The sequence below is a fragment of the Phyllostomus hastatus genome, unplaced genomic scaffold, assembly GCF_019186645.2.
Source record: "Phyllostomus hastatus isolate PE091 unplaced genomic scaffold, TTU_PhHast_1.1 phas_contig_1162, whole genome shotgun sequence".
Classification (NCBI taxonomy): Eukaryota; Metazoa; Chordata; class Mammalia; order Chiroptera; family Phyllostomidae; genus Phyllostomus; species Phyllostomus hastatus.
The window spans coordinates 5,165,684-5,192,343 of record NW_025333537.1 but is presented as its reverse complement, the minus strand read 5'-3'; the positions used below and the strand labels follow the sequence as shown (position 1 = coordinate 5,192,343).

The 26,660-nt window shown below is 53.5% G+C and overlaps 1 protein-coding gene across 1 annotated transcript in view; it reads right to left on the bottom strand.

The window, feature by feature from the left end:
• Positions 1–26,660, bottom strand: part of KSR2 (kinase suppressor of ras 2) — a 268,843-nt gene that overhangs the window by 21,568 nt on the left and 220,615 nt on the right. Inside the window, exons 10-14 of the mRNA XM_045843859.1 lie at positions 25,679–25,847; positions 21,582–21,623; positions 20,921–20,993; positions 17,719–17,767; positions 15,565–15,932 (exon numbers count right to left, since the gene is read on the bottom strand). Of these exons, the coding sequence (XP_045699815.1) occupies positions 15,565–15,932; positions 17,719–17,767; positions 20,921–20,993; positions 21,582–21,623; positions 25,679–25,847 (701 nt within the window). The remainder of the gene's footprint in view (positions 1–15,564; positions 15,933–17,718; positions 17,768–20,920; positions 20,994–21,581; positions 21,624–25,678; positions 25,848–26,660) is intronic.

Here is a 26,660-nt window from a genome sequence, read left to right as displayed (position 1 = left end):
TCTACCACCCATGCCTCTGCCAGCCTGGCAGAAAGGACACTGTCCTTTGCACCCAAAGCTGTGTAGATAAACGAGAACACCCAGGGGATTCTGGGCAGGTTGGGTGGGCAGAAGGACTGTGGAGGGAACACTGGGAAGGGAACGAACTTGAACTGTCACTTCATCATTCTAAGAGGAATGGAGAAAATCTAGAGACAGAGGAATGTGCTGGAAGGGATGGTCTCTTAGAAGCGGAAGCAGAAAAGGAGGTGATGGAGAGAGGGAGCCGATGGGGCAGAGCGCAGCACTGGGTGGGAAAGAGCTCAGATTCTGGAGTTAGGCAGAACTGGGGTCCAGATCCAGCCCTGATACGCTCCAGCAATGAGCCTTCGGGCAAGCCGCTCAAAACAGACGTGTGCGTACGAACCACAACGTGCCTGACGGGTGTGGGGGGATTAAGCCAGGAAACCCACGCTTGAAAGCGACAAAGCCATGTGTTCACCAAACTCTGCTCCGTAGCGCCCCCTCCCGTGCCCACAGGACACCACGGCCCTGTCTCTCTGTGGTTATGCAGCACCACGTGACCAGTTCTGGCCAGTGAAAAATGACCCCGGTGACTTCCTCTGTGACCCCAGAGGCCACAAGATGATAAGACAGAGCCCCACGGTTGGGATATCCTGGATCCCTGCGCAACTGCACGGAAGACAGCTGCCCTGGAGCATCGCCCAACCTGTGGCAAACCTGATGTGAGAAACAAGCTCTGAGTGAGCCCCAGAGACGCCGGGCTTGTCTGTCACTGCGGCATACGCCTAACCTGTCCTGACTAACAGAACATGCGAAAGGTCCGTGCCTGGGACACAGACAGGACTTGGCTAATCGGTGGACCTCACAGTACAAAATCACTGAGGTCTCAGGAAGAGAATGGACAGAGAGAGGGACAGTAGTGAGATAAGCCAAAATCAGATACTCTGGTGGGGGTCGAACTTTTACGGTTAGCCTTGCCAGGGAAACCCAAAAGGAGGCGAGGTTCTCTTCCCAAGGCCCTCAGACACGTCCATTTGCACGGAACCGGGCAGCCCCGTGGTTCTCAAGAGCCGGCGGCAAACAGCCACCCGAGCCGGGTGAGATTCAATTTCACGTTTTTGTTAATAGCTTTCTCCTGCCTCTCACAGATAGAAAGCAGGTCGCCCCAGGGATTGACCTCACCTCTCAATCATTTAAAAACAGAAAATAAATGTCCGGAGAGATTAAAAACACAGGTTCTGTGCCCCGAAAGGTTGTCATATGGCGACACTGCAGCTTCACGGGCAAGATGGAAACACCATGTAATCCTATTACGGATATTTCCATTAGTCGCCAAGCCTGACTTTGGTAATCTGTTTCAATGGAAAGTCCTGTCATTCTTTCAAACCCAATTTAGAAGGTGCAGCAACAAAATGGAAGTTGGTGCCGATCTCTCAGAGATGGACAAAACTCGCCACTCAGGTTCATTTGGGGTTCTTGTTCTCCCTGGAGCTCTTAACTCCGGGCACCAAGAGAACCCCTTCCTTCCCGAATTTTCCTGGTGAGTCCTGCCTGCGCAGGCCTCCTCAAACCCCTTAGGGACTCTGGTTTCTGCCCACCTGGCTTCAAGGGCAAAGACACAGAGAGCTTGACAAGCAAAGGCCCAGCCACCTCGACATCCAGGGGATGCTCTGGGCGGTGGGTGGGAGGCGGTGCCCAGGCCTGCGGCTGGGACGTGTGTAAGAAAAGTTAGGACCAGCCAGACCGTTCATCCTACACAGCTCCGGCCCAGAGTCCTGGCCTCTTCTCAGTCCCCACCCTGTCCTCTCCACCCATGGGGGAGCCGCACATCATCTCAGCCACACTGGGGGTGGGGACAGGAGGCCTCCTTATACACTGAGGAAATGGAGGTTCGGGGTTTAGACCCAACCCTGGAGCCAGCACGTGGTGACCCTGCCCCTTCCTCTGAGACCAGAACCCAGGCATTCAGCTTCCGGGGGGTCGTGTTTTTCATCAGAGCGCCCCACCCGCTCGCTCCACCGCAGTTGCTCCCATTCAGGGAGCCCTGGACAAGTGACGAAACCCCCTGGAACCTGGAGAGACGGGATGTGTGTGTCTCCCAAAATCCACGTGTTGACGCGTTTCTTGGAGAAAGACCGTGTCAAGGCGAGGGGCAGGTTTCTGAGTGGCATGGCGGGAACCGTTGCGGCAGGTGGGTGTCCGCCCTCGCCCGCCGCTCCATCTGCCCGCAGTGAGAGAAAGTGCTGAGGCGCTTACTCCGCTCGGTTTTCTTGAGTGGGTTAAATCTACCCCCTGCGATTGTGTTTGAACTACGGATTTGCTTAGCAAACACTTTCTCTATAAATAATGAATAAGTAAACCCCAGCCTGCTGCTGATAAATTATTACGAGTTGGGACTTAATGGGGTGGAAAGTAGACAGTGAACAGCCCTGCCTGTTTGGTCCGCAGCCCCCACCCCACTGCCAACCTCTGGAAAATGTGCTGAGCTACCTCAGTGCCTACTGCATTGGCACCCTCTCCACCCACTTCCACAGCCCAAGATGACCCTCTGACCCCCTTCTCCTCCTCCACTTGTTACCAGGGTCTCAGCTCCCATGCTCATCCGTGAAAGTCAGAACCAAGGAAAGGAAACATGAAGGCAAAGATGAGTCTGACTCTTGCAGCCTGGCGGCCTGGTTTTTCCTTTGGGTGGTCCGTTTTCTTTTCACATCTGGGAATGGGACCCACAGTCCACTTGCACAGATGTGCAGTCTGCTGACATTCTATCTCCGGAGGCTTCCATAGGGGTACCTGGTGACCCAGTGACCCCCAAACAATGCTGACCACTCTACCCTGCCCCCTTGCTTCGCTCCAAGGGGCTGGCTTTAATTATGACCCACACTATCTGTCTCCACTATGTCCCAGAAGAACAGCCCCAAATACTCATCCCAAGCAACTAGCAGTACCTAATAGAGAGGAGGCTCTCAACGGCTATTTGCTGAATAGCTAGATGGCTAGATTACTTGAGTGGGTGGTGGGTACATGAATGGATGGATTAAGGGTGGAAGGATGAACTGATGAATGGATGGATGGGTAGTTGCGTAGGTAAAGGCTGAATAGATGGATGATGGGAAGAACAGATGGGTGGGTGAGTGGATGGATGGGAGAATGAACAGAATGAATGAACGGAAGAGTGTGTGGAGGATTGGTGGGTGGGAATATGGGTCTGTGAAGGGGGTGGGTGAATGCATGAACTGATAAGAAGACAGATGGATAGATGGGTGGATGGATGGGTGGTCATCTACCCCTAAAGGTTCAGCTTAGGTCACCCAATCCCAAACAAGGAGGTAAATGATTCAGCTAAGGCTAAAGTATGTTGTAATCATCCCACAAACAACAAAACTGAGTACTAGAAAGATTAAGCACTTAGCTAAGGTCACACAGCAACAGAAGACCTTGACCTCTTGGCCCCTTCCTTCCTCCTTCGCTGCCTTTCCTTGCCATACTCCGCGTCTGGTAGAGGCCCCTCCCTCTGGATGCCCTGTGAAGGGTGCCCACTTTCCATCTCTAACTCTATGGCTTGGTGATAAAAAAACAAAACCCTCGGGGATGTGCCAGCTTTGAGACTGCAAGCAGGCGGGCAGGCGGGGAGGCCAGAGAGAGCAGGGCCCAGGCAGGAGAAGGGCTGCACAAACAGCCGAGAAGCTGGTTTATCAGCAGGACAGAATAATGATGCACTGGGCCGTCACGCGGCATCTCCACTTCTGAGAGACCGTCAGAGGCAGCCCTTGTTGCCTGGAGAGCGGCGGGACCGGGTGATTGAGATGCTTGACAGTGCTCGATGGCCCACAGGCTCTTCCAGACAAGCCCACTGAGAACCCTCAATCTGCGCCTCCGAGTCCCGAAGGACCGTGCTGATCACCGTCTCCGAGGGACTGGCCTCCGCGGGGGAATTCTGAAGACGGTGTGACCCCGCCCTCGCCTTTGAAGGTGCTGGTTCTAGTCCCCACTTGGCACTCCTCTGGGTCTTTTGAACCCCGAGAAGAAAGCAAATCCTCTTTTGGAGAGGACTCAGAGGTGAATCTTTTGATTAAAAGCGAGAGTAACTTTCTGATGACAAGACTTGTTTCTGCCGGAGTGAGACGGTGACTGGAGGGCCAGGGAGAGCGGGCTCGGCTTCTCAACTCACTTCCCCGGAGACCGCGGGCGGGCCGAGCCCCAGGACGGGGTGGGGGGGGGACTGATCGCAGGACACCTCGGTGGCAGTCCGAACTTTAAACTTGAGTCACTGCCACCTGCGAATCCAATTCAACCAGAAAATTCTCTTTGCCATTAAAGCACTTGCGTAAACTGGCTTTGACAGCAGCAGACGTGAGTTCACATCTCAGCTCCGCCGTTACGGAAGGACCAGCCTCACCTGGTAGCTGGGAGGAGCCAACATGCTTAGAATAATACTAGATGCATAGTTGATCCTTCATATACTATGGTGATGATCTATCTTTCAATTACCCCACATTTCTTTAATATGGGTATATAAAGCAAGAGCGGAGCAGACATTTGGATGCCTTTGACAATCCAATATGGAATCACGGTCAGCCATGGCAGACAGGTCAAGTGCTAGGTCAAGACTGAGGTAATGGGGTGTAACGGAAATGCCCCCAAACCACAAGTCTGCACACTCAGATAAGGACTCCGTCTGGACACCGACATGGGTGGGCCCTCCACCCCAGGGGGTTTCAAGGACTCAGAGCTCCTCCCATGAGACATTCGGAGCCCTGCCTGACTCTACCCCACCAGACTGTCCCGCCACTGCAGCCCCTGGCTTGAGACCCACACCTGCCTCTTCACCCGAGGATGCCGCCAGCGGCCGGGACTTCACCCCGGACTCCTGCTCTGCCCACTTCCACTGCATAAGCTCCCGCTCTCTCTCTCTGTGTAACCTGTGTGTGATTCTACTCGCTTATTGGGAGTCTCCCCTCATAAACCTGGCATTGTGGAAAGACACATGTGTGAGTAACTCTTTTTGGGGACACCTGGTCACCTTATGAAGTTTTTAGTTTTGCCATTTCATTTTCCCCTCTTAGCCACCCAGGGAAATATACAGTTATCCCCATTTTACAGATGAGAAGACTGAGGCTCAGAGAGGTGAAGTGATTTGTCCAAGGTCACACAGCCAGCAAAAGACAAGGTTCCTTACTCCATCTCCACCATTCCTTCTATTGCAGCAAAGGTCAAGAGTTGTACTTGTGTCACCTCCGCTGGGCACCCACGGGGCAGGGCCAGTAGTCACAGCAGCCGTGACAATAACAAATGCCCATGCCTCATGGTACTTGATCCATGCCAGGCTCTGTTCTCAGTCTCACATATACGAACTCACCTAATGCTTACAACACTCCTGTAAGATATAAGGGGCTCTTATGACCTACACTGTACAGACGCAGAAACTGAGGCTCAGAAAGGCCTAATGACTACTAATATGAAACAAAAAGACTTCAGTTGACAAATCTGCACTATCTAATTACTTAGATCCAGACAACTGGTAAACCAGACTTTTCCCCACAGGCTATTTGCTCAACCTGTACACTCAACCTGTACATTCTGATGACCGACAAGGCCAGGCACTGGACGCCACACAGAAACAGAGCTTTGATATGCAAGGCCCTGTTCTTTTCCAGTGTAAAATTTCTATATGGTGGGGAAGCCCCATAAATTTTACTCTGCACCCAAGGGTAAAAGGGGTGGCCAGACCATGACTGTGAGCTACGAAACTCATCTGGAGGGTTTTGGAGAATGACCAAAAATGATATTCAAACACAGCATTAGTTCAGCCTTTAAGATAACACAGTACAGCTCACACCAGCTGTGTGTCTGAGGATGGGCCAGCTCCTCCCCCTAGATCCCAGGCTCCTCCTCTGTAAAACGGGGACAGCGACTCAACAAAGTAGCAACATCCATGAAGTCCTCAGCACAGAACTCAGCATGTAGTAGATGCTCAACCAATGTTTCCCATAATAAATATTCAGAAAGCCATTTCACAACAGAACCCTCTTTCATACTAAAAATGGTTCAACCCAGCAATCAACTTCCCACCCTGATCTGTGAAGGATAGTGACGGCTGGGTAGCAATGACGGGTTTTGAGCAAAACACCATGCGGGGGCCAGAGAGGACACCCCCGGGAGGAGACGCAGATGCAGCCTCAGCGACTCTGCACAGCCGATGTGAAGAATCTCAGCTCCTTCCTGCTGGGAACTGTTCCCGGGACTGAACCTCCCCACTGTGCCTCAGACCCCCCGACGACTGTCACTGGCACCATGCTTCCGGTTGGAAGGGTGAGGAGCTCCACTGCCGCTTGAGCCTGAGCCCTAACCTGGAAAGGCACCTGGCAGGCACCCAGGTGGGGCTGTCCATGGTCCCTGGGCAGGTAAGTAGGGAAGTCTGCGAGTAGGTGTAAACCACAGGCCAACAAACTGTGAAGGCTGCAAAAGCTCGGAGGGACGCTTTCCAATCGCATCTTCTCTGTCCTTTCTGCACCGGCTTCTGAATTGCTGACCACACCCCCTTTGCTGAAACACTGTCTGCCCCCGGCTTCCATGACAACCATCTCCCCTGGTTTTCCTCCAGCTCTCTGGTCGCTTCTCATCAGTCTCCCTCGTGGGAACACTCCGTCCTCTTTTGACTTTGGTTTTTGCTCTAGGGCCACTGGTTTTCAATGTGGGGTTCCCACACCCGCAGCAGCATCACGTGGGATTGTGTTAAGAATGCAATTTCTCAGGCCCTCACCCGAGAGCTTCGGAATCAGAAACTCCAGAGGTGGAACTCAGCAATGTACCTTGGCACAAGCCCCCGAGGGGATCCTGACACTTGGTCAAGCTTGAGAAGCACCGCCCCAGGCCATCTCCCCAGGCCTGTAGCTCCTAGCACCCCACAACACAGCTGGCTCCCAGTTTTAAATCCCCAATCTAGAGCTCATCTCTGAACAGCGATGTTTCTAAATGCCTCCTGGAATTAACACTGCCCCCTGAAAGACTCACACCCTTCACACTCAAAATGCCAACCAAACTCTCGATTTTGCTTCCTGAGCCTGAGGTCATTTCGAATCTCCTTCTCAGTGAGTGGCCAGCCCCTCCACGGCCGGGTCTCTCCTTCTGTCCCCTCCACTCTCCCATCCAGTCCTCCCCTCCTCTCCTTCCTTCTCCCCAGGGGGCCGAACAACGCATTAACAACAACGCAGCCCATGGGAAGAGGGGGTTTCTGGGTACTCAGACGTCCAGCGAACTAAAAAAAGTGAACACTAAATACAGTTTGTTTTTAAAGCAAACCTCTGTTTGGATTTCTGCAGTTCACCAAAAATCAATGGGCCCCTGCCATGTACCGGGTACAGGGCTTAGATCAACGGATGCCGACAGTCTCTCTCTCTCTGTCCTGCCTGCCTCTCTTGTTCCCCTCTGCTTCCAAAACACACTCTCATTTCACATTCAAAGATACATGCTCCCAATGCATACATTAATGTGCCTATTGATTTTCCTGTTGCCAGTCATTATCAAGATTTATTAATCCCCCTGCCTCCCCATTGATTGAGGAAAGCAGTAATCCCAGTGGTCAATCAATCCTGATAGACTCGGTGACAAAGAATCAATATCTATTTATTGTATGATGTATGGGCTTAATTATCTTAAACACAATCGGGCAGGGACAAAGCAGAAGACAAGCAGTGCCCGGGCGACTGGAATCAGGCCGGTGACGTATCCCACCGAACCCCAAGGCCGGCAAGTTCCTGGAGCAGCGGAAACACGCGGATCCAACCCTTCCCGCTCCCTGCCCGCTAGGGGCCCTGGAGGCTGCCGCCAGGAGGGAGAGGGAAAGGGGCAGAGGCCGGGCTTTCAACTGGCACCTGCTGCCAACTCAGCAAGTCCCAAGCCAGAGACTCTGTTGGTTCGGACAATGAAAATGACTTGGAGGCAGGCCAGCCTCTGTGCCCCTGCCCACCCCCTGGAGAAGGGGACCGGGCAGTGGAGGGTTCTGAGACGTGAAAAACAGGGATGGACTTAGGTGCGGATGAAATGGTAAAGAGAGCAACTGGGTAGTTTGCTACGCATTTGGGCCTGAACCAGTCTTGGGTTCAAATCCTGCCACTTTCTAGCTTCGTGACCTTAGGCATGGTGCTCTGTTGCTCTGTCTCCTTGTCCAGAAATGGGGAGCTGACTGGTACCCACTTCTGAGGACTGCAGAAATGGCTGAAAATGCAGAAAACCTGGTATTTCCATACAGGTTAATCGGAGTGCCGTGTCACCGGCTTTTGATGACAGTGTGGCCCCTCTCCGTGAAGCCACCCGTATGCTCCTGAATCTTTGTTTGACCTCCGCCTGCCAGCTGTGCTGAGGAGACCATCCCTGTGGTCGCTGGAACACATGTCAGGGGCCTGACATTGCCCACACTTGCCTTCAAAACATGGCAGCGCTGCTGGCTATTTTTAGCGTGGGTAAACAGTGAAAGCTGTTGAAAAAAATCTTCCTTTCCAGAGGACGGCCAGCGCGCTGCTGCACTCCCCGTAGGGAGCCACGCCAAGAGTTCTACCTCTTAGAACCCAGGGCACTCAGACCTGCTTGGGCTCCTGCTGACGGCCGGGGAGGCTCGACACCAACTGTCCGCACCACTCTCAGAGGAGGGAATGCGGCAACCACCCTGCGGCAGCTCTCCTAGGAGAAGGGGTTGCCCCGAAGCGGGCTTTCTAAAATGCAAACCAGGCCGGGTCCTGCCTCTGGCTGAACTCCTTAGCGTGGCTCACAGGGTCCCTTGAGATGGTCTCCACCTCCTTATCTTTTGCTGTTTCCCCGGGAGAGGATCCTAAACTCCAGCTCAGGACTCCCTCCCCGCAACAACCCTGAGCTTGGTATCGCCCGCTTTTGCCCTCTGCATACGGTGCTGCTTTTATTAGGAATGCCAATGCTTCCTTGTCTATCTGGCTGATTCTCTGGTTGAGTAAAGGGGCCAGTTCGGGGTCCCACAGCCCCCTGGGACCCCACTGCAGAGACTACAACACAGTTTGAGCATCATTCAGTTCCGGGTCTGTCTGGAGGCTCCGTGGGGGCAGAGGCCATCCCACCCGGGACCTTACCCGTGACGAACGCTGGCGGCAAAGGCCCCGAAACCACACAGCTCTTCATTATCTTATTATCATTCACATCACACCACGTACCCCTTCTTTATTTATATTGAGGCCGTCCCATAGCCACCCTCCGACGGGCTCAGCGCACGTGTCACTGAGGCCTCACCCATTTCTCAGCGATGCGAAGTTAGCAGCACCACTCGCTATGAGCTGCTACACTCGCCTGCAGCGACTGTGTGTGTGATTATGTTTTTGAAAACTTCTGTTCATCTATTCAACAAGTGTTTAGGAAGGACCTGACATTTCAGGGGCTGGAGATACACAGGTGAGTCAAACAGCTGAGGTCCCTGCTTTCCTGGGGATTACGCTGAATCGGGGAGGGGAGGTGGGGAAGAGAGACTACAAGCAAACAAATGGAGAAACGTAAGAATTGTCACCTTCTGGTGAGACGTGCCCCCAGTGAAAATAAAACGTGACGGGAGGGGCCGTTGGGCAGTGGGAGCCACTGCGGATTAGCTTCAGAATCCCACGCTCCCCTGCTTGCCTGGACTGACCAGCCTGCTTCTTCTCAGCCCCCTGTGCTGGTGGCCCTTCCCCAGCAGGCCACCCAAGGCTGGGGGTGCTCCAGGCTCTGTCCTCGGGTGACACCCCCCCTCCCCCGTCTTCCTGGGTAACCTCAGCTTCCACGGAAGCCCACGGCTCCAATCACCGCTTCTGTGCAGATGACTCACCCACGGGCTATTTCCAGCCCCAACCTTTCATATGAGCTTGAGACCAGTATATCCAGCTCCTCACTCAACATCGCCTCCTGGATGGCTGGACGCTTAAAGAGGTTAAGAAATCTGGCCAAGGAACATGCCAGAGCTGGGACACAAGTCGGAGTAGTCGAGCCACAGCCATCGCCTCGAATTATTTGATATTCTAATAAACACAAAACACCTGCTGTTTTGTAATGCCAAAGGTGCCTCAGACGAAATATGCCACTTCTCCTAATTGCTGCTATCATGATCGTTATTGCCGTCATCACCGTTGTTAGAATACCATCATTATTACCATAGCCACTAGGAGATACAAGGTATCAAGCACCTCCAGTTTCAGGAGGTATTGAGCTATAGCCTCTCTATATAAGCTCTTTAATTCCTATCCCTCCCTTGCAAGACAGATCAACATGATCCCCATTTGAAAGATGAGGAAACTGAGGCAAACAGGAGTGAAGAAATGTGCAATAGGCTTACGTTTTTGAAAAGGGAGTGTTCACACATACAGTGTCTGGTGAAACAGTGAGTCACAACACAGGGCGGCCTGATGAATCACCCTCAACAGGATGGGGGATCCATCCGTAAATGTCTGTGGGTCACAGAGCTGTGGGCTCTTCACCAAAACCCAGGTCCTTTTCCTCCGAGGAATACAGTGAGCTCTTTCTCAGCCTCCCTCACGGTCAAGTGTGGTCAAGGGACCGTGCCAGCCCGGGACGCAGGGAAGGAATGATGTGCCCCACTTCTAAGCACGGCTCACGGAAACCTCCCACATGCCTTCCCATGCTCTTTACTCTTTCCCCAGCTAGAAGCAGAGAACTCTGAGCCTTCGGGTGACTCCAAAAGGTGGGATTGCTCTTGGATCCCTCCCCGCACACAGAAAAGCCACCTACAATCCAGAAAGACCCATCTGAGACTATCATATGAGCTAGAAATGGACTTCCGTTGTGTTAAGCCACCTAGTGGTTTTTGGCGGATTTGTTACAGCAGCTGCCATCACCCTGATACATACGGACTGTGAGTTTCACGCACAACACGCCCTAACTGAATGTCGTCCAATGGGACTTGAAGCATACCGATGTATACGAAGCCACTTTTACCACAGGCTAATTGATACAAACAAGAGGTCAGTTCCCAGAGCGTGTCACCGATGTTGTAATGAAACAGCCTTGAATGAAACGACATTGTTTAAGGACCTGCTGTATACTAAAGGAAACTTTCTGGAAGGATACACGGCCAAATGTGAATGTGATTCGGGCTGGAAACATTATGGGTGAATTTCACTCTCTTCTTTTTGCTGATCTGCGTTTTCGGTAACAGATGAGTTATCACTTGTGAAGACACAAAAGTTATTTTTTAAGTGATGAAAGATGTCACACGGGCTAATTCGGAATCTTTTGCGAGTGGAAGCAAGTGGTGTCCAGTGGCCAAGCCTTCACCGTGCAAGTCCTCTTGTCAGTCATGTGATCCTCCAGCAACAGGCGTAAGTGATGTACATGAGATGATGCTAATAATAATAATGATAATGATGCAGTACATTTATAGCCCTTCCTTCACAAAAGTCCCGGACGCTTTACATTCCAGCACAATTAAAGGCAGCCACAGACAAAAAACCTTTTCAGCTGCACTTTATAAAGGGAAAGCAATTCAGCTTTTTGAACATAAAAGGAAGCCGATGGATGATGGGGGAACGTAATCTCCATGTGCTCAGGCCCCCCAACTCTTGTATGTTATATTTAGGACAATCACACTGGCCCGAAGGAGGAAGAATCAGAAAGATCACAAGTACAGAGCGACAGAAAAAGCAAGTCGAGATCTCAAGTGGGCATCGAGTTACGGTCTTCGCCGAAGGCAGGCCCTCCATCTGCCTGTCTGTCAAATATAGCAGCTTGGCGCTATTGTATCTGAAAGCCTGAAAAACAGGAACTGATTCGGAGTTGGAAATAAATAATCTATTAAACGGTTCCTGATACTGACCTGCCTTATAATGGTGTGCAAACGAGGCCCCAGGGGATTTCGTTACTACCGTGTCCCCGGGAGATGGGGGGTGGCTGGAGGTCGTAGGCACGCAGGCGAAACAGTCCACCCCACGTGACGGTGACATTGCATTCACACCCAGGCACTGGGCAGAGGGACTGACGACACTTGCCAACTGGTAAATGTAGAAAACTCTTCCGAGAATCGCAGGGAAACCCTGTCCTTCCTTCCTTCCCTTTCCTGGGGCACACAACCCAGGCCCCTCTATCATAACAAGGCGCGATGCTACCCCCGAACTCCCGCCCCCTCCTACTCTCTGAGCCATCAAGCCCCTTTGCTGCAGCCACACGCAGGTAGAAAAGCCGCCCCGACAGCCAGGATACCCCAGAGCCCCATGTCGTCTGCTGTACCCATCAGGGCTCGGCGGGGCTGATGCCATCGCTGCTCCCTGCCAAATGAGCTCTGACACACAGACCGACTCGCTGAGCACGAGAGGAGGCCGCAGCCTGGCCCCTGAGGCGCCTCCAGAGCAGTGTGAGCAGCTCCAGGCTGAAGTCTCTCCCTGGCTTCCCTCTGCACTGGGTCTTCTCCAGGCCTTCGTCTGCACTTTGGGGGCCTTTCCCGCCACACCACCATGCTGCCGGGCACCCCTGGGCTTCCTTCTGGTCCTCAAACATGTGCATCTCATCCCACCTCAGGGCCTTTGCACCTGCTGCACCCCCGGCCTGGACTGCTTGCTCTCTGCCTCTCTGCAGGGCTGTCTCCTGTGCAGCAAGGGGGGAGGGCGAGAGATGCTTTCATTCCACTATATCTTTAGTGGCGTTCGGATCCCATTTGGAGTTTTTAAAATGAGCTATTGTGCAGACTGTCGATAGCTTTGCTATCTCGTAATGACCCAATTGTGAGACGATTTAGCAATCCTGCTAATTGCATTTGGGGAGATAGCAGTAGGGTAACTAGTTGGTGATTACTCATTTTCCAAGCGCCCTACACACTGCATTACAAGGAAGCTAATCTTAGAAATACTTGTTAACTTCGATGATAATTACTAAGTAATTGGCTAGAACATGCCATTGTGAATTTATCCAGAATGTGCCAGGTAATTATCTGGTCTTATGTTCCCTGTAAAATAAATCCAGAGTCCAAAAATTGTTCCAGTTGGTTGGCCATCATCCGACCGTCCACCTCTGCCAGCCAAGTGTGCGAAGGCAAGTGATTAATCAAATTACTCAAATATTTGGTTTCAAACCGAGCCTTCCGATAAGGAACCTGGATGGCCAACAAGTGGACGGTGCTAAATGGGAAACAGGGGTGCACCAGACCTCCCCCCCGAGACAAATATATAATGACACAGTAATATGGAATAAATGCCGCTTCTTTGGGAGCTCATCTGGCTTCTACACACAAAATATCAAAACACTTCAGAGACCAATTAGATGTCCCAAAGCTGCAGAGCCTTTATCGCGGTGCCAGGAAAAGGCTGCGCTATTTGTGAAATTTGCAGGCAGTAATGGTGCTTGGGAGGGGGCTCAGAATTTTGTACATAACAGAAAAGGGGCCGCAAACACAGCTGGCTTGTAGGATGGAGAGGCGCATTTTCATAATGGCCACTTATTTTTCAAGGATGGCTGCTAACTGAACCCATCTATTTCCAATTAGCCAGCCCTAGGAAAAGGGGTAGAGAGGCTTGGGTACCCGGCTTCCACTGACAATGCTGACAAAATTGGAGGGCAGGAGGCAGGAGGTACTTAGAAAGTCCAGGTGAAGGAAGAAAGACAATGGATTTCTAATTTCTAATTTGAGGATGTAAAAAGAGGGATCTGTAGGCCAGAAGGTGGGGAACTGACCAGGGAAAAAGTTACGGGAGCAGACTAGGGGGAGCAGTGGGCAAAAGTAAAGGGCTGTTGATTGCCTGCTCATGAAGGTGATGATGCACCCCGGGGAAGAAAGGGAACTGAGGGTCTCGTGTTGACAGGCTGTATAAATGGCCACAGACTGTCCCTTTCTCTGCGTCCATGTCCTTGCAACATGACTTGCAAATCCTCCCATCCAGAGGCAGAGTCTGTTTCTCCATGCTTTGAATGGAGTTTGATCATGTGACTTGCTTTGGCCAACGGACACTAGCCAATGAAATACAAACAGAGATGTGGATGGCACTTGTCCGTTAGGGCTGGACCTCTCACTCTACTTGGAGCACTGGGACCATGATGGGAATGAGCCGGCGCCAGCCTATTGGGGGATGAGAGGCCGTGTGGAAGAGATCAAGGCTGCCAGCCCGCCAACCTGGAGGGCATCCAATACTGACCAGCCCCTAGTCTCACCCATCAGCTGACCACAGACACATCCAAGAGCCCAGCTACTGAGCCTGGCTCAGTACAGAACTGTCCCCAGGTCTGAAAGAAACTGAAGCGTTGGGGTAGTTTGTTACTCAGCAAAAGCTTACCGATACACTCACCTAATCAGAACTGCTCAGCTTCTGAATACTACCTGGTTTGATTATTTGAGAGCCACTTCTGTCCTGGGAAGAGCTGAGAACCACAGTTTTTATACCAATTTAAGGAGAGTTGGAGGGCCATACCTAAATCTCCAATCCTTTGCAAACACGTGCTATTTGACACACGGGTTGAAGTCAACCCATCGTCTGCATAATCAGTGATGACGGACAATCACACACCTTCTACCAATCACCTGGGTCTTACAAATGTACTCAAGGAGGCTTTGTATCATAAAGGAATGAATCAAAGACACGGCAGCTCTTCCCTGAGCCCACAGCCCTTGCTATGGCACCTGCCAACACATGAGCCTTGCGTATTCGAGATCTCATTGCTTGAGCTGAGTATGGGAAGGAGAAACCTCCTAACTGACCTTGGCATGACAGTCTACACCCAGAAGGCCACTGCTGTGGCCAGTCTTAATGCAACAAGAAAGCAGATACCAGGGTTTAAGAACACACCAAAGGCCTGTTCCACAACTGTTCAACTAAAACCAAAGCTGTATTTCTCAATGCCTCATGGCACTGTGCAAGGTTAGAGGGAGCAACTCCAAGAAAGTTCCTACCACCTGACATTTTCCTAATGTCAGCTCTCTACTGACTCCCCCAGCCCAGACCACAGACCCTGGACATTTAACACCACAGTGGTACAGCCCTGCAAGTGGACCCTGATGCCTTCGTGAAAGCTGGAGTAATAGTCATTGGAATCTTACCCCAGGGTTGGCAAACCTGCATCCGTGGGCCACATCCAGCCCATTGCCTGGTTTTGCAAATAAAGTTTTATCAGCACAAAGCCACATACATCCATTTACATCATGTCTGCGGCTGCATTCACACTACAGTGGCAGAGTTAAGTAGCTGCTATAGCGACTGTTACGACCCTCAAAGCTGAAAACAGTTATGACTGGGCCCTGACCAGAAAAAGTCGGCAGACCCTGATTTAGTGTAACCCATTCCAGTTACCTGTGGAAAAGGTGAGTCTCAGAGACATGGCCTCACAAACACTTGGAGCACAGGGAGATCCAGAACCGATTTTCCGAGACTCCATGCAGTGTGCTACCAAGGAATTTGAGCACTGAGAGAATTTTCTGGAAGCACACGCCTTAAAACCACAAACACTGAGAATGACAGAGAGAGACAGGGATGCTCTACTGGCCAGGACGCTGAGTGAACCAGGATCCACATTTCTCGAGGGTCCTGGGAGCAGAGCTTTGGGATGCGACCCACGGGCGGGGGCCCTGGTGGGACTGACCTGGTGATGATGGCCAGGTGGGGCGGGCTCATGCAGGCGCCCATGAAAAGCACCACGTTCTCGTGCCGCGTCTGCCGGTAGGCCATCACCTCCCGCTTGAAGGCCTTCAGCTGCTCCTCGTTGTCCCTCTCGATGTCAATCAGCCGGATGGCCACCTCCCCATGCCAGCGGCCGTGGTACACCTGCCCGAAGCGGCCCTTTCCGATGAGCTCGCCCACCTCCAGCTGCTCGAAGGGGATGTCCCACTCCTGTAGGAAGATGCTGGTCTGGCTGGCCTTCCTCGGGAAGCTCCGGGCTGAGAGGAGGGACAGGTTCATCTCCTCGAAGTCGTCCTCCGACTCCTCGGCCTCGTCGTGGCCCTCTTCATTCTGCGGCGGGAGGGGGAGAGAGGTCACCGCTGCTCCCGCCCTGTCCCGCCTCCCCAGGGGTCCCGGTGTGGGCTCCTGTGTGTGCCCACGGGTGTCTCTCCGTGTGTCCACAGCCACACACAGTGAAGGAGCTGAAAGGGAGGTTGAACTCAACCAACTCTTGTGCCCAGGTGGAAACTGAGGCTCAGAGAGGAAAACTGCTCAGGGGACCACCCACTCCAGTTTCCTGGGACTTCCGGGTTCGGGCACCTTGGACAACCCCCTCCGTCGGAGCAAGGAGGGTGGCTGGCCACCCTGGGAGGTACCTAGTTCCAGGGCGCACAGACAGGCAGTTAGAATTACGACTCAGGGGTCTCACTCCTAATGTCTGATTCCCTCCTATGCTACCACAACGCTTTGACTTGCCTATTTATGTGCATGCGATACAGATGATGGGCCGAAATCTGGGTACGTCAAGTGTCTGTATGTAACACGTGACAACCCTCAATGTGGAGTGCCCTTTGCTTCCCCCAGCACATTGGAACTGATGCATCAGAAGCTGGGAGAGGTTGGAGCTTCTCTGCACGGGCCAGAGGCCTGGGGTTCCTGTGCAGTGGCTGGGAGGGGGGCGGGGCAGGGGATATGAGGGCGAGAGGCTGACGGAATGGGCTTAAGAGTCAGTCCCAAGGAGCTGGAATCTGGCTGCTGTGTGACCTTGGGCAAGTTGCTTTCCTTCTCTGAGCCCTCCTTTCTTTGTCACAAAGTTGGGGGGTGTGCAATAAAATCTGCCCTGGGGGTGAGGTTTTCAATGAGACAAAGGCCTGTTGAGTTATTCGCACAGACCTGAGCCCTTTATGAAACCTGTGCTTGAGCTGAGATGCCGGAGGAACGGCAGGTTCCTGGGCCCCACCCAGGCCTACTGAATCTGACTACCAGCAGGCCAGAGCCAGGAATCTGCATTTTTATCCCACATGCCCACGAGGCTCAGGCACCCTGAGGCTCAGCCTCATAAGAAACGCTCAAAGTCTAGAGTTCCGCCTTCCCAGCGTGGGGTCTGGGAGGTGCCCTAACCCCGAAACTCTTGCTGGAATGTGGGAGCGGCAGGTGCCTGAGTCAGTGGGAATTCTCAGGCGCTTGGGGCCTGACTGGACATCCTGAGGAGGTGGCCCTTGGCTGGAGGCAGGTCTTCCTGACCCCAGAGCTGTGCTCAGTGGCACACTCAGGAGAAATGACACAGAAAACATCGGCATCTCCCAGTATCACTTTTCACCAACTGAGGGAGTTTTAGGAAAGGACATGGTTTTCGCTGGCGAGCCTGACTCTTTTCCTTTCAGTTTGGGGGGCCCCCGGGGAGAGCTCACCCAGGACACTGAACTTACTCCTCGAGCACCGCTGGCAGTGGGGAAAGAGCCCCATAATGTTCTCAACACCCCGCCAAGCCCGGTGTCCCTGAGGCCCCCACCTCCTCCCCTGTATTCTTGAAAGGCAGTGGGGCACAAAGCCCCCGGGGACTTATCCAGCCCTGAGCTGGTTTTTTAACCAACAATGCAAATTGCTTGCCAACTTCCGCACAACTAGCTTTTCCGTGATGCACACCATATAACGGCCCATTAGGCTTGGTGCCGGGAGGGGTCACCGCTTGGTAGTTGTCCTGGAGGCAGAACATCCATCATTCAGGGGCCCCGCACCCCCCAGGTGCCCCCAGCCCTCTGTATCATCAAAGGCATCCCTTGACTTGGCCGGATGCTGGGAAGCCCCAGGATGGGCTGCCCCCGCCCCGCCCCCTCTCCCGATCGCCCATTCTCACCTCTGAGGTTGGCTCCACTTCAATTTGAAGTAATGGATTTCCTTCCAAGCTTTAAAGAAAGAAAAATAAACGTGACCCTCAGGGGCAAAGGTACGGGACCAGGTATTGAGTTTACCCTTGTACCAGGAGCCCTAAAGTGAGAAGTCCTCGCCACCAAGCCTTCACCGCGAGTTTCCCTTCCACGCTGGCGTTTGGAATAATCCATACCCTCGCCATAAAAAAAAAAAGCAGTGCACATGGATATTATTTTGAATAAGTTTTTTCTGGGCTGTTTAGGGTTCATTTTTCATCACTGCTTTGGTTCCCACCAATCCAGCGGCGTCCTTATACACTGGCCTAAATGCCACGGGTGGACGGACCCCCAGAGCCCTGCGTGCTCCCTAGGAAAGAGTTAATCAGGTCTCTGAAGGTCACTCAGATGTGGGATCTTTGGGAAGGACCCTAGTGTTCATGGGTTTGTTTGCTCGCTCATTCATTTATTCATTCGATTAAAATGATGTGCCAGGAGCAGTGCTAACCCCTTAGAAGGATGTAGAGTTGAAACTGGCCTGGCTCCTGACTTTAAGAAACGTTACATTACTACTGAAGGAACTAAGGAGAATACTCAGATATTGTGCAAAAAAGGCTACACGGGACTAGGGCCGAGAGTTCCGTGGGAATTGAATACAGGGACTGAGATGGAAATTCCCAGGAGAGAGGGCTCCTGGATGGGTTTGGAGGTCCACCTTGTTCAGTTGGACCCTGCTGGGCACACTGTACTGAGACGTGTGGAATGAGAATGAGAAGGAGGAAGCGAGGCCATACAGGACTGGAACTGGACTGTAGAGGGTGTGTGTGTGTGTGTGTGTGTGTGTGTTTCACATTCACGAGCTCAGGAGCTGTAGTTGTGTTGTAAATATGGGAACAGGCTGGGTATGGCACTGGGGGCCGTGTGTGTGTGTGTGTGTACTAAGTATCTATATCGAAGGGATTGTGAAGGTATTATGGGATGTGCTCTGTGCAGAAGCTGTCCTGTGGGTGCGAGTTTGGTGTCATTGGTGTGTCCTGAGGATAAGAGGGGAATGTTGGAGTATGTGGGATGTGATGGGATGTGGGGTGTCATGTGTTAAGGGTTTTTTCAGGGGGGTTTAGAATAGGGGATATATGTGTGTTTATGGGGTAGGCTACAACTATGGAGAGAAAAGAATCAATGGATTCCATGCCCCCTTCCTATTTCCCCAGCTTAGCCGATCCCCCCCCCACCTCCTCATTTGGGGGGCCTCCCCTATCCTGACCCTCAGACCCCAAGGAAGCTGCTGGCCCAACTAACAGAGTCAATCCACTTGCTGGAAGGGTGAAAGGGGGCCCGAAAGACCATAAGACCTAGAAGGGTCGGTCAGAGTGGCATTTGCCATCACGTTAACCAGTTATTTATAGTTCAGGCTGGGAGGGCAGAGTGAAGCCGCACGTGACAGCTGATGCGCTGGGAACTTGACACCCCGGGGGAGGCTGGGATGGAACAACGCAGCTGGAGTCCCTCCTCGCACCCTGGGAACCGGGGCCTCTTCGCTGGCATCAGGGCGTGATTACAGCAGCCGGGGCTATTCAATTATTTCCCCTCTGTGTGGAGTTGGTTCCCATCACTCCTCGCACATCAAAGCAGATCGCAGGCAGTTATTAACTCTGTTTTCTTGCTGGCACTCCCTGACTGTCAGTTAATAACCTGGGGTTCGTCTTGCACGGAGCTGTGGAATTGGTTTGTGCGCAGCGGAGTAACGACCCGGAGCTGCACGTCCGCACAATGTCCCCTGGCTCAGGGCTGCTCCCTGGAGCCCAGAGATGGACGCTTTTGGGTCTTTAACAAAGTCCACAACCGGGGTCGGAGAGGATGGGGCAGGTGGCAGAGTCAGAAGCAGCAGCAAGGAGGCAAAAACCAGCCAAACAGAAGCTCGGTCCCTAGCAAGCCCCGGACTCTGGTCACAACCAAAGAAGTTAAGGAAGGTGACTTCACTCTGGCCGCACAAGCCATAGAGCACCTGGAAGGAGGGTGTGTAACCTCAGGATGCTAAGGATGCCCCACACGCAGTGAAACATGGGAGAGTCAGAGCCAGCAACCAGGCAGTGGCTAGGGGAATGATTCCGCCGTGATGTAACACAGGGCCGGCAGGAGTGGGGCTTGCTGGACCGAGAGTGGTCGGTAGGGTACGTGAACATCCCGCACGAGGTGGACAGAGATTTGAACAAGTCACCTGAAACCTCATATGGTGTGCTTGAGTGTGATACTGTTATGTTACAGAATGACGTGCTTATGATTTTGTAATAAAAGATTTTGTCATTAACAGGGGCGTTATTTGTGCCGGGCCCTGTGTTTTACAACCGTTAAAAACAATGTCCACGAAAAGTCCGAAATAATATGAAAATCGTGATGTTATCGCACAGAGAGGGGAAAAAGTAGGGTAGAACGTGTATATATCGTGGGTTGCAAGTATATAAACTATGAATGGAAAGAGCTCACATCTAACAGTGGTAGGATGATACGTGATCCTTTTCTCTTCTTGTTTTTACACAACAGTCCAAATTTTCCAAAATCAGCTTAAGTAATTTTACAATGGTATAAACCGGAGGTCGGCAAACTTGTTCTCTCAAGGGCCAGACAGGAAACATTCTAGGCTTTCTAGGACACACAGTCCCTGTCGCCACCACTTGACTCTGCTGCTGGAGCCCGAGAGCCTCTGGGGACAGTGTGCTGTAAACAAATAAGCGTGGCGTGTTCCAATAAAACTTTATTTATAAAAAGCATGCGGCCAGCTGGATTGGTCCCATAGGCTGTAATCTGCTGATCCCTGGCGTAAACCTAAATTATACTTTGTAAAAGGGGGCAGCACATAGAATAAGTACCCTTCTATCAAGCCCTAGTTACTGCCTGCAAGTTGTCTCACTGATCACAGGGGATCTGGAGGTCCTAAGGAAGTGGTCCGGCCCCTGGAAATCACACACACAACAGGCAGGGCCAGGGACAAAAGGCAGAGCTGCCTCTCTCGGCCTGGGCTGTCACACCCTCCCGCTCTTTGCCTGACTGACTCCCACGTCTCTCTGCCCCCTCCACCCTCTGCCCCTGCCACCCCCCGACCACACCGGTTCCAGGAAGGAGGAGAAGAAGAAACAGGGATGCTGAGCGGACCGAAGGGCCAGGGTGGAGGCAGGTGACCTCTGTCCCACTTACATTGGATTCGAGGTCACTGGGTGCAGGATGACCTGGGGCGCCCGGGGCGGCGTCTCCAGCACGGGCACCACATCTGGCGGTCAGAGATGAGACAGTCAGAACCCAGACGCGGAGCCCACAGCCACCCAGAGCCTGACCCCTGGGAGGTGACTATAGCCAGTGACTTCTCGCTAGATCATAGGTCCCTGGGGCTGGCCAGTCCCCGCCCTTCCTCAGCTGCTTGGAATTTACCTGCTCAGATGCATCAGCAGTCTAAATGACATCTTGACCAAATCTCCTACTGTCACCGAGGGGGCTGCCCAAGCTCCTGAGCCCCTGGTCATCTCCGAACCCTTCTAGCTCTTGATTCCCTTTGGAATGAGGAGGCCGCCTGGTTTCACATCTCCCAGAGCCCAACCCAAGTCCCTCTGACCATCACTCCCTGCCATGTGGCTCTGGGCCGCTCCTACCCTTGTCCATCTTTCCACTGCAGACCCCCTCTCGGACCACCTCCCTGGGGCCCTTGTGCCCTTGGGACCCCCTACATTCTCCTTGTCCATCTCCCCATCCAGCCATTATCCTGGGGTCTGGTCACTCCACCACCGCCCTCTCTGAGCTCGTCCTCCCCAACGTTCACCTCCGTCCATCCCACTCAGAAGGGCTGGGCTCGCAGGGCACTCGCCTGGGAAGATGAACTGCTGCTTGTATTTGTAGTAGTGGGGCGCTAGCAAAAGAAAGAAAACACCCAAGTGAGTGCCACCCTGGAAATGTGCCTTTGGGTACCCACACGGCCAGGTTCTCTGCCCGCCCTCGAGGGTTTCTGGACTTCTGCAGACACCCCGAATTCTGAGGGACAGAGAACACGTGTGAAAACACCAGAGCTCCGAACCCCCAAGCAAACCCTCTCGTTCGATGCTCCCTGAACACAGAGCACCCCAACTCGGAGCGTCATCCTGAGCAAAACACCGCTTTCGGCAGGCGCCTAAGAACGCGCCCAGAGGAAAGGCTGTAGAACCATAATCTGAAGTCCTCATTTTCCCCTGTTGGCACAGTGATGACAGTGGCTTAAAAAAAAAAAAACTAATAAGAGTTTCTTGTGTTTTCCCAGTTCTCTGCAGTGAACGTTGTATTAGTTTTCTTGTTGCTGCTGACACAAATCACCACGAACTTGGCGGCCTAAAACAGCAGGAATTTATCGTCTCGCAGTTCTGGAGGTCAGAAGGCTGAGACACGTCCTCGGGGGCTGAAATCACAGGGCGGCAGGGCTGGCTCCTCCCGGGGTTCTAGCCTCGGGGATGCTGGAGCTGCCTGCACCTCTCGGCCCATCGCCCGCCACGCCAGTCTCCGCTTGCGTCCCACGTTGCCTCCCACTGTCCTCGACCTTCCTGCCTCCCTCATCCAAGGATCCTCACGATCACACTTACAGTCCCCGCCCCCCACCCCGCCCCAATAATCCAGAATCCGGGATAATCTTTCCACCCCAAGATCCTTAACACAGAAACAGCTGCGAAAGCTCCTCTCAGCATAGAAAGTAACATACTCCCAGATCTCAGAATCAGAACGTGCTCCTCTCTGGGGGACCGCTGTTCTGCCCACCACAAGTATGAGTGAATCTCCACATTTAGGGAAAAGAACTTGTGTAAAAGAAATTTCCTCAACGTCACTGCAGATTCTCCTGCAATCCGTTTGACTTCCAGTCCACCCCTTCAGAGGCCAGTTCTTCCAGACAATCCCCAGGTTTCTGACGTTACCACTTATCCCAGTGGGGGGGTGGGCCTGGAGCGGAGGGGGGGGCGGGCGGGGTGGCAAGGGGGTGTCAGGGGCAATGGACAGGTCATACAGAGCTTTATGTCCCCAAGTAAAAGCAGTGGGCTCAGATGGGCTCAGATGGGCGTCTCCCTCAGTCGGTGAAGACGTGTCCAGAAGCAATGGCACTCACTCAGGGCCCAGTTACAGCCGGGAGCCGGCTCACCGAGCATGAGCACAGAGGCCCCGAGCCTGGGGTCTGGGGGCTGGCCCTGCAGGGCTGAATCCTTGCTCTTCCGCTGGCCGTCTGTGAGAGCTTGGGCGACCCTCTCACACGCGGACGGGGGCACAACGAGTCTCCCCCACAAGGCTGCGCTCATCCTTACATGAGGTAAGCGAGCACAGTAGGTGTGGAGGAAGTACTGGCTGCTGCCAGTAAGCCAAAATCTCTCTAAGTGGTTTTAACTAACAGACGAGAAGGGTCTTTAATTAAGAGACATTCAGTTGCATGAGCTGGCCCTGAGGTCGGAATTGAGTTACAAACCTCCCCCGAGGGCGGAGAGCAGATCCTGGCATCTCAGGATCCCAAGCACCCGGTCTGGTGCCTTGTACCCGAGGGCGTGCAAGCCATGTTTATTGAACTGATTCACTTTCCTATCTAACGCAGCAATTCCCCAAATTCCAAAGAGCTGGAATCCAAGTGGATGAATTTCTGATTCCGGAAAACAAGGTGCCCAGGAAGGGAAGCAACTCATTCAAGGGCACGGAGCAAAGCTGTGAAAACTGAAAACAGAAGAACACTGACTTCCGGGATTTCCGGGACCTTCTGTTAGGAAACCTAGTGGGGCTTTGTTGTTGTTGCTGTCGTTGTTGGTTTATTGTTGTTTCTAATTGTACGTAAGCACTTTGTTGTCAACAAGGGGCTAAAATTAAAAAAAGAAAACCGCCCGAGGTCCTCCATAGGCTTAGCTGATCTCTTCCCTCCCCCGCTGAGCCAGGGGATTCGGTGTCTGCAAAAAGGTTAGCTGGCAGTTACAGTGCTTTAAGGAGGAAGGCTGGGCAACGGGAGCAGGCGCTGCTCTGAGAAGGGGCAGCTGTCAGGCAACGGGACACCCCGCACATGCCTGCACGCACAGAGTCAGCCCTGGGCGCCCGAGAACAGCTGTGCCTGGCAGGGAGGGAGTGGCCAGAGAGGGGGAAAGGCCTCAGTGGTGGGCCCTGCTCTCGCTGATAAGGGACACCAGCCAGAAGTGGCCCCCAGAGGCTGCTGATAAACCCGAGTGGCTCCTGGGTCTCTGGCATCAAGAGGACTCAGAGGCCGCAGGTGACCAGACGCCAGAGACCGTCGGGAGGCCGCTCTGAGGGCGCTCCCACTCTGGAGTCCCCAGCACTCCCCCACCCAAGGTCTTCCCAGAGAGCAGCTGAGTGGTCTCCTGAAAGGAAGGATCTAGAAGAAAGAATGCTCACGCCATCCCCTGCCTCAACCACGCAATGGCCTTCCACTGTGCCTTCAGCAAGATCGAAATTCCCACCACACCCTACAAGGCCCGCCAGGCCTCACCCCTGCAGCTCTCTCGTCACTTGGGGCCTTCCCCCCTCGTTGGTGGCACTCAAGCCACTGGGACACTTTTTCGGCTCTTCCCTGTGGCAGGGCCTTTGCACGTGCTCCCCTCGCTCTGCCCAGACAACTCTCCCCCTTCCGCAGAACTCGGCTGCTTCCGACGCTTCCGCTTAAACTTGTTTCCTTCTTGAATTTGCTCACAGCGCTCACTGTGTTCCCCCTGCATTTTTGCATGTATGTTTGCTTGGTTAGCACCTGTCTCTGCCACGAAGCTACGAACTCCGCAAGAACAGAGACCGTGGCAGGCAGGATGATTCCCCACCCCCACGTCCTAATGCCTGGGAACTGCGACCACAATACTGCACGTGGTGAAAGGGACTTGGCAGACGCAACTAAGCGGAGGACCTGGAGATGCTGGGTTCTCTGGGTGTGTCCTAAATGCAGTCCCAGGGTCCTTGGGAGAGGGAGGCGGGAGGACGAGAGTCAGAGAGTCAGAAAAGGAGATGTGATAGTGGAAGATGTGACAAAGGCCGGAGCGATGGGAGGCCACCAGCCCAGGAATGCTGGAGCCACCAGACGCTGCCAGGCAAGGAGACGGAGTCTTGCCCTAGACCCTCCAGAGGACACCAGCCTTGCTGACACCGTGACTTCCAGCCCGTGAGATAAAAGTTTGGACGTGTGGCCTCTCTAACTATAAGATAAGGGATCTGTGCCGTTTTAGGCCACAAGGCTGCTGTCACAGCGGCAGCAGGGAACCCACACAGGGCATGTGCGCCTTGTGCACCACTCCGTACACAGCACCTCGTGCAGCACCCGCTATGCAGTAGATGCACAATAATTGTGTAAGGAAATAAATGGATGAATGCAGTCAGGGGGCCAGGAGACAACTTCAAGAGGAAGAAAATGCAGCCCCAGGCAGTGAATGAACCCACGTGGGAATCTGTGAGCTAGAAGGATCCTTGGGGTCCTGTCACCCACCTTTCAGGGGTGAGAGAGCTGAAGTCAGAGGCCACACGACAGGGACAGGACAGAGGGTTGAACCCAGAGCTCCAGCTCGGTGCCCCCTGACCTCTGGGGTAAGACCCGGAGACCAGCCCTGCGCGGGCGTGTGGGCCCTGAACTCCCGGGCACGGGCTCCTCCTGCCAGTTTCAGCGGCTTGAGCCCCTGAGACAACTGCCGGCCCCAGAGCAGAAGGCTCGCCGGTGCCTTAGACTTGGGTGCAGACCCTGGCCCGCTGCTCACCAAGAGACAGAGTCTCTTCACTTCTCGGAGCCTCAGTTTTCTCATCTGGTAAATGGAGCTGATTGTGCCTACCTCATGGCTACTCTGAAGATCAAGTAAGGCGGCAGTTGGCCTGCATATAAGACTCAATCCCCACGCCTTCAACCCTGACTTCAAGCATGGCCAGGCCCCAGAACGATGCTGGCACGAACCCAACAACCCCTCGACCACCCCCCAAGCACAGAGGTACCTGGCAGGCTGAAGTTCTTCTGCTGCCTTGTGCACTGCGGGGACGGGTGGAGGGGAGAAGGTGGCGTGGCGCTGGGGGGGAGGGGCGGCGCTGGTGAGGAAGGCGTGGAGGATGTCGTGGATGAGGGATTGCTGCTGGAGTCTGGCTGGTAGGGGACAGGGATGTGATCCTGCACGAAAAAAAAGCACAAAAAACAGAGCAGGGGACACAGCAGTGAGAGGGAGCAGAGCAGGAAGAGACCCCCCCCCCAGCATCCTCGGTCCCCCGATCCTGCCGACGTCCCGCCTGCTCCGTCCTCCCCACCAGGTGCCTTCAGCTCCAGAAGGGACCGTTTCTGGAGTCAAATTCCTGTCCACTGCCTGGACCCACAGTGCAAGGTTACCATATAATGCAAGCCACGTAGGTGACAGCCACGCTCCCTGTGCCTCTTTGATTTTGGAGAGTGCCACGCCAAGATGCCCAGCGTGCTCTTCCTCCCATCCTGACACCTCTCCTCCGAGTGTTTATTAAAGAATCAGCAGCCTGGCAGCTCAAGAGCGAGCGTGAGAGAAGCAGCCCTCAGTGTCCTCGCTCGCATCGCAGCTGGAGCCGGCAGCGCCTCTCCGGCCCGGAACCTGCTCTAAAGTGGAGACGAAGGAAGAGTCCCCGTGTGGTCCCCCGGAAGGGCCCCGGTGGGGTGAGGTCAGGAGCCGTGTGGAGGTTCAACAGCGTTCCCCCAAAGAGACTGGGCACCTGGAACCACAGGGTGTGACCTTATTATTATTATTTTTTAAAGCTTTCTGCAGATGCCATGAATGTAAGGATCTCAAGATGAGGTCACCTTAGGGCAAGGTGGGTCCTAAATCCAATGTCAAGGGTCCTTATAAGAATTGAAAAAGGAGAGACACACACGGAGGGAAAGGCCATGTGAACAGGGAGGTGGAGGTGGGACCGATGCTTCTACGAGCCGAGGACGGATGGAGCCACCAGCAGCGAGGGCAGA